The 6631-nt window shown below is 49.8% G+C and overlaps 1 protein-coding gene across 1 annotated transcript in view; it reads right to left on the bottom strand.

Annotated features, from left to right (window-relative positions):
* The window catches only part of GRHL3 (grainyhead-like 3 (Drosophila)), a 21566-nt gene extending 18946 nt beyond the window's left edge, over window positions 1–2620 (bottom strand). The window contains exon 1 of the mRNA XM_012650883.1: window positions 2540–2620. Within this exon, the coding sequence (XP_012506337.1) occupies window positions 2540–2605 (66 nt within the window). The 5' untranslated portion in view covers window positions 2606–2620. The remainder of the gene's footprint in view (window positions 1–2539) is intronic.
* Between the last annotated feature and the right edge of the window lie 4011 nt (window positions 2621–6631).

Here is a 6631-nt window from a genome sequence, read left to right as displayed (position 1 = left end):
TCAGCCTAGCTCACAGCAACCTCAAACTCCTGGGCTCAAGTGATCCTCCTGCCTCAGCCTCCTGAGTAGCTGGGACTACAGGCACACACCATCCCACCCGGCTAATTTTTTCTATGTTTAGTTGCCCGGCTAATATTTTTTCTATTTTTAGTAGAGACGAGGTCTCGCTCTTGCTCAGGCTGGTCTCGAACTCCTGAGCTCAAGCAATCCTCCCACCTAGCCCTCTCAGAGTGCTAGGATTACAGGTGTGAGCCACTGCGCCTGGCCCTCAATGTTTTTTAATAGAGGACTTCATACATACCAGGGCTTGTACCAAGTGCTTTCTATTGTCTAATGTAACCCTCACAACCACTCTACCTACTGATACTATCACCATTATATGGATGAGGAAACTGAGGCTCAGAGAGACTATTGTCTTAGTGCTTAGGAGCATGACCCCGAATCCAGATTTTTGGGTTCAATTTCTAGACCGACCACATACAAGCTGTGTGACCTTATGCAAATACCTTAACCTCTCTGGATCACATATCCTCATCTGTAAAAACAGAGATGACAGAAATACGAACCTCAGGAATTGTTTGAAGTGCTTACAACAGCATCTAGCACAGGAGAGCAATATATAAATACGTGCCCTTTCGTGATTATAGTTATACTATTGCTATATCACAGAACTTTCTAACTCATTTGTCCCTAAGGCTGATGAAGCCAGAACCAGGACTCTACTCCAGTCTAGCAACTCCAAAGCCTGGGCTCTTAACCATTCCCCATGGGAGAGTACGACGGAAGGAGCCTGACACAGTGCCAGGCATTCAGTAAGAAACGTTACGTGGATGCCTTTAGCACTATGTTGCGGCAGGACTAGGTCTCAAACTCCCGGTTTAGTGCTCTTTCTGCTCCATCGGACCATGCCCTCACTATCCACAGGGCTGCTCTGGATCCAGAATGCTGTGGGATGGGGGGGGCAGGGCAGGTGTGTCTCACCAAGACACTGTTCTTCACCAGAACCAATACTGCGGGTGTCCCCTTCAGAGCCTGTCCCTACCATTCTGGCCCTGGGAATGGCCTCTTGCCCAGGGGAGATGATGCTGGATTTTGTTTTATGGTCCAACCTCAACCTATAAATCCCAGGCTGGGGTTTGAACCCAGACCTAGAATTCTGGCTCCTACCATGGCCCCAAGCTGAGGCAGCCATTCACATTCCTTTTTTATCAGCCTGGGCTGAACACTGTCGGGTTATTACTAGTCTGCTGGGCAGGCGGTAGGGTAGGGGAACCACGTCACTCCAGGGTGACAACCAAAGGCAGAGAGATTGGGGCCTTTTCCTATCTGGAACCATGTCCCACTGCCCTCCCTTGGTCTCTGAATTCATGCAGAGCATTTGCCTTCCTTCTTATGGAACAGTGAATAAAATACATCTTGAGCTAGTAAGTTTAAGAGCTTATTTACAAGGTAGCTTTAAATCTTCAAGTTCATAGCCAGTTATCTCAACCATTGGCTCTTCATGTCTCCCATATCCAAGTTTAGGAAAGTCTCTTGGAGCAATCCTCCAGCCAGTGAGTTTGCTGTCTTGTGACAATTCAGATAGGCGGGTTGGGGCTGCCTAGACTGCTGGGTTGACAAAGACTCTGTAGCCTCAGCAAGAATGCAGGCCGTAATCGACTGCCGTGTTTGGCACAGGCACTGGAGGTGGTGGCGGGGAGGGGTTATGTCATGCGTGTTGTATGTTTTTGACTGCTGACTGGTTCAAGCCTCATTTATCAGATATGGAAGGGCCTAAGTCCTGTTCCCAGAAACTGACATTCTCCCAGAGTCAAGGCCAAGGCTCTGGAAATAGAGAACAATGGAAGACATAATGGCAGCAGGGCTAGGAAGGGCAGTAAGATGCTCGGGGGAGGGAGAAGTGACGTGGCAGGATGGGCCTTGGGAAGGGCCCCGAAGGAAGGGAATGGGTTAAAGAGCAGAAGGTATGTTTCAGCTGGTGGGGCCAGACTAGGCGGGTGGGGAAGACAGGAAACTGGTGTGCTCTGAGGGCCAGAAAGAAGACGGTGGGGTGGGGGTGTTGCTGAGACGGAGAGCGCTTGGCCAAGGCGAGGGGTGGTCAGGACTCATGCGATCAGTCAGGATGCGTTGTGCACTGTGTGGCGGGCTCCATGGCATGCTGGGGACTCAGTGATGATCACAATGTGGTTCCTGCCCCCAAGAGCTCAGCCTTGTGAGGGAGATAAGAGCAATAAACGTGCAAATAGCAAGTTTCTAAAGATAGAGTTAAGGATAATGATGGTGGTTGCTCAGGGTGCCCAGAGGAGGCCCAAAGGAGAGACCCAAGAAAGCCTCCCCCCATGAATGAATGACGTGACATTTAAGCTGAGACCCAAAGTTGAGAATAGGCTTTAGCCAGGGGAAGGGGAGGGTGCCAGGCAGAGGGAACAGCGTGTGCCAAGGCCCAGGGGGGTGGTCACGGTGGGCTGCTGAGCTATGAGGCCTGAAAGCTGAGACACAGGTTCAGTCAGAGGGGGCATGCCCAGAGGGGCGAACGCACCATGTAGTAATCGTAGAGGAAGCTCAAGGCCGCAACGCTGTCATCGTCCCCATTGACCCTCATCATGGCCTTGGTGGCGGCTGTCAAGGGGTTTTCCAGGTACGTCTTCCATGCCTCATCCTCACTGGTGTAGGGGAACTTCTGGAAGTTGACTGGGTCATTCTTTAGTAGCCGCACAGACCTGAAACTGAACGTAAGTAAGGAGGGTCAAATTGATGCCATTCCAGAGGAAGGTCCATGAATGGGCGGCCTCAGGCCAATGCCAAGGAATTCAGAGAGTTACTGGCTTTGGAAACTTGAGACTGTTCAGCAGTGTGGGGCAGCGGAATGGACACAAACTCTGGAGCTCGCTGCCACAAAGAAGCCGCAGACCTGGGGCCTCAGTTCCCTCATGTATGACATGAGGATGATCAGCCTGACGTCGCGAAGCTATAGAGAGGATTCAATAAAACACTTCCATAGTGAACACTTATGCAAGGGGAACTAGTGTGATGGATGGGAAGTGACAACGACAAACTGCAATGTGGTAACGACAAAATTTCTAGATAACCCATCACGAGTTCTTCTGAAGTCCTCAAGATGGTGAAAGACACAGAAGACTGCAGAGCGCTTCAAGCCAGGGAGAAAGCACGGCCATTGACCGGGAGCACCAGGGAGAGGAAGCCCTGCAGCAGAACCCGGTCTTGGGAAATGGCATTTCGGGGGAACCTTTATTGCAGAGTGCTAGAGCAGCTGCTCAGAGGCCCACAGCTGGAGTCGACTGCTGCAGGGCACTCAGAAGCAAGCAGGACCCAGGAACTGGTGCGGAGAAGCTTGGACACATACAAGGCATTGTCGCTCAAGAGACAAGCCATGTGGGCTCAAGGGTAAGCAGCCAGGAAAGGCTTTTTGCAGGAGGCAGACATTTTGGTTGGGAAAACTCAGCACCGGGGATTATTTCACTGAGAAATGGGGGGAAGGAGGACGGATGGAGATATAATACAGAATAATGGTGATGGTGGTAAAAATAATATCTGATCTTTATAGAACATTGACCACGTTTAGTCACTGAGCTAAACACTTTGCATGAATTATCATCTCACTTAATTCCCACAACTATCCTATAAGGCAGGTACTATTATTATTCTTATTTTGCAGTGAAAGAAACTAAAGCTCAGAAAAGTTAAGGGAGTGGTCCGAGGTCCCGGTAGGTGAGTGGCCCTGAGGATTCGAGCTCCTGCAGGATGATGCTGTGGTACAAAACAGTGTTCTCAAACTCCGGCTGCTCGAGAGTGACGTGCAAGCCTTGTTAGAACACAGGCTGCTTATACAGCAGGGTGACCATAGCAAAGAACAACGCAGCGGCTATTTCAAGATAGCTAGAAGATTCTGAATGTTACTATCACAAAGAAAGGACAAACTGATCTGATCATTCGATGTGTACATGCATTGGAATATCACACCGTACCCTATAAATAGGTACAATTATTGTATGTCAATGATAAATTTAAAAATTAATTTTAAAAAAACATAGATTGCTGGGCCCCACCACTAGAGTTTCTGATTCACCAGGTGTAGGGTTGTTGAGAAGTTGCATTTCTAACAACTTCCCAGGTGACACTGACAGTCCGGGGGCCACATTTTGAGGAATCGCTGGTAAAGCACATGCTCTTAGTCACGAGCAAAGGCAAACGAGGGGAAGAGTTCTGGGTGTGTTCACTTGAGAGCCCAAGTGTGTGAAGGACAGTGGCGGGTAAGAAGATGCGGTTGTCCAGGTTAGGAAGAGAGAGCCCCAGAGGTGAAGTGGGCGCTGACCGGTCTCCCGGTGCCCCAGTGCACCGGCACGTACTGTAATGTACACAAATGTTCTCCTTTCCTTAGCTCCTTCTCACAAGGACACTACAAGGGAAGGACCATTTGCTTCACCTATAAAGGTGAAGAAACCTGAGTCTGGGAGAGAGTGAGAAAATGCCCAAGAACATCTAGCTAGTCCGTAATGCAACCAGGACTTAAACTGAGCCTCATCTAGCACCAAAGCCAACACTCACACTCAGACACGCTGCGTTCCATGTGCCGGAGGGCAATCTTTACCACGGCAGAAAAATGCTTTAGTGGTAAAATGTCAACATGGTGGCAGACTTGTGGGTGGCCGAGGACCTTTAAATCATGCTGCTGGAAGTGCCCACCTGCCACCCAGCTGCTCAGGCCCACATTCTCAGACTCTAGTGGGAATAGACTCTGAGACCAGGCCACACGTAGGCACACTGAAGTGACAGCTCTCCCAAGGGCTTCATCCAGGGCACTGTCTCCCATCCCACTGGGCCCCAGGGTGTGGGGAGTTGCGCTCTGAGAAGGAGAGGGAGCTGTCACACAGGAAAGAGAAATGACAGAAACCTTCCTGCTCTAGGGGCGTGGAGAGTGAGGCACACCCTGAGTTTCTGCTGCTATAAATCAAGGGTCCTCGGGATGGAGAGGTGAGAAGAGGCCTCACCTAGTTGCCTCCTGGGCCTGGGGCTAGAGGAATTTACCAAGCAAGCCCAGGGTGGCCACCCTGACCCTCTGCCCAGACCCAGGCCAAAGAGAATTCTCAAAGCAAGGAGGCCTGGGAACAGCAGGGAACTGCCTAGTGGACACCACTCCCTGGTCAACCAGGATTACCAGTGCTTAGCACTATTCCTCACTGTTAAATAAGTCTAATAAAAACACCCACCACATAGGATTATGAGGATTAAGTGCCTTGGCATAAGAAAATTGCTTAAAACTGTGCCTGGCATACAAGTGCTTAATACATACAAGCCATTATTATGCTCCAGGCCAGCATGGAGCTAGACATTGAGGGGTTGCAAAGGGTACGAGGCATGGTCACCCTGCAAGGCAGTGGCAGATCTGGGCCTAGAGCCCCAATTTGCTGCCTCTCATGGAATGACCATTAACGGTTTTGATGAGCTATGAGTTATTTGACCTTTTTTAAAAAATATATTTTAGAAGACAACAATAAAGTCACACAGAAACAAAAGAACGGACAACGTTTGCTGTTCAGCAGGGAGGTTTTTCTGGCCTCAATGGTCTCCGATCCACCCTGTTAGGATCCCAAAGTCTGATTCCTTGACAAGCAGCAGCTGCTGCACCTTAAGCGTTTCCCACAGGCAGACATGGTGCCAGCTGTTCCTGTGTCCTCTCATCTACTGCACACGATAGCCTGAGAGATAGGAGTTACTATCCCCTTTTGCAGAAGGGGAAATTGAGACTCAAACAGACAATATCACCTGCTCAAGGTTTCTCAGCCAATAAGTGACGGAGGCTCAACTTGAACTTGGACCTGTTGGACTACATGATACAGCCCTTAACCCCTGTGCTAGTATCCTTTCTAGATGGACTTTCCATTCTGGAAATTTCCCTCCTCTGATATACATTGAACCAATTCTCTGCTGCAAGGTAGAAAGGAACTTCCCACCCACACAAGGCAGGAGGGACTAAGTAAGAAGGCAAGCTGACGACTGCGAGAGTCTGTGGCCGGGAGCTAGAAGCCCTATTGTCCTGGTCCCCAGGCCTGCTCATGCCATCGATCAACCTCATGTTCCAAGACTACGCATTTGGCTTCTAGAAAGTCTTGACAGTGAATAAGGTTAGCATTGACTTGTATGTCAAATCTTAAAATCCAAGAACTTTTGGCTCTCTGCTCTCTTAAAGATTAAGAATGAGAATTGAAGACCCACTGGGTAAGAGAGAGAAAAAAGTTATCCCAGGAGCCGATAATGGATCGATGTGAAAAGGGTTCCAAGGAGCGAGTCCTACTCATGGGCAACAGGGTCAGAACAGACAGGGGAAACCAGGCGCCTCCCAACCTATGTGGTCAACTCTCTGTTGGTGTCCTTGTCCAAGATGGAACTCCTGAGATTTCAGAAAGTGAAAAGGGAATGGGGGAGGAGGGGATGTGCAGAGGACTTGGCCCCGGGCAACATTTTGACATCAGCTGTCTACCTGGGCACAGCACGGCAGAACCTGCAGCACGGGGAGCAGCTTCAGGGCCACAGCCCATGGGTCTGGTAACTGTGTGTCCTTTTTTTTTTGAGACAGAGTCTCACTGTGTTGCCCCAGCTAGAGTACCATGGC

Source organism: Propithecus coquereli, unplaced genomic scaffold (assembly GCF_000956105.1).
Source record: "Propithecus coquereli isolate 6110/MARCELLA unplaced genomic scaffold, Pcoq_1.0 Scaffold341, whole genome shotgun sequence".
NCBI classification, from domain to species: Eukaryota; Metazoa; Chordata; class Mammalia; order Primates; family Indriidae; genus Propithecus; species Propithecus coquereli.
This window is presented reverse-complemented; position numbering and strand designations above follow the sequence as displayed.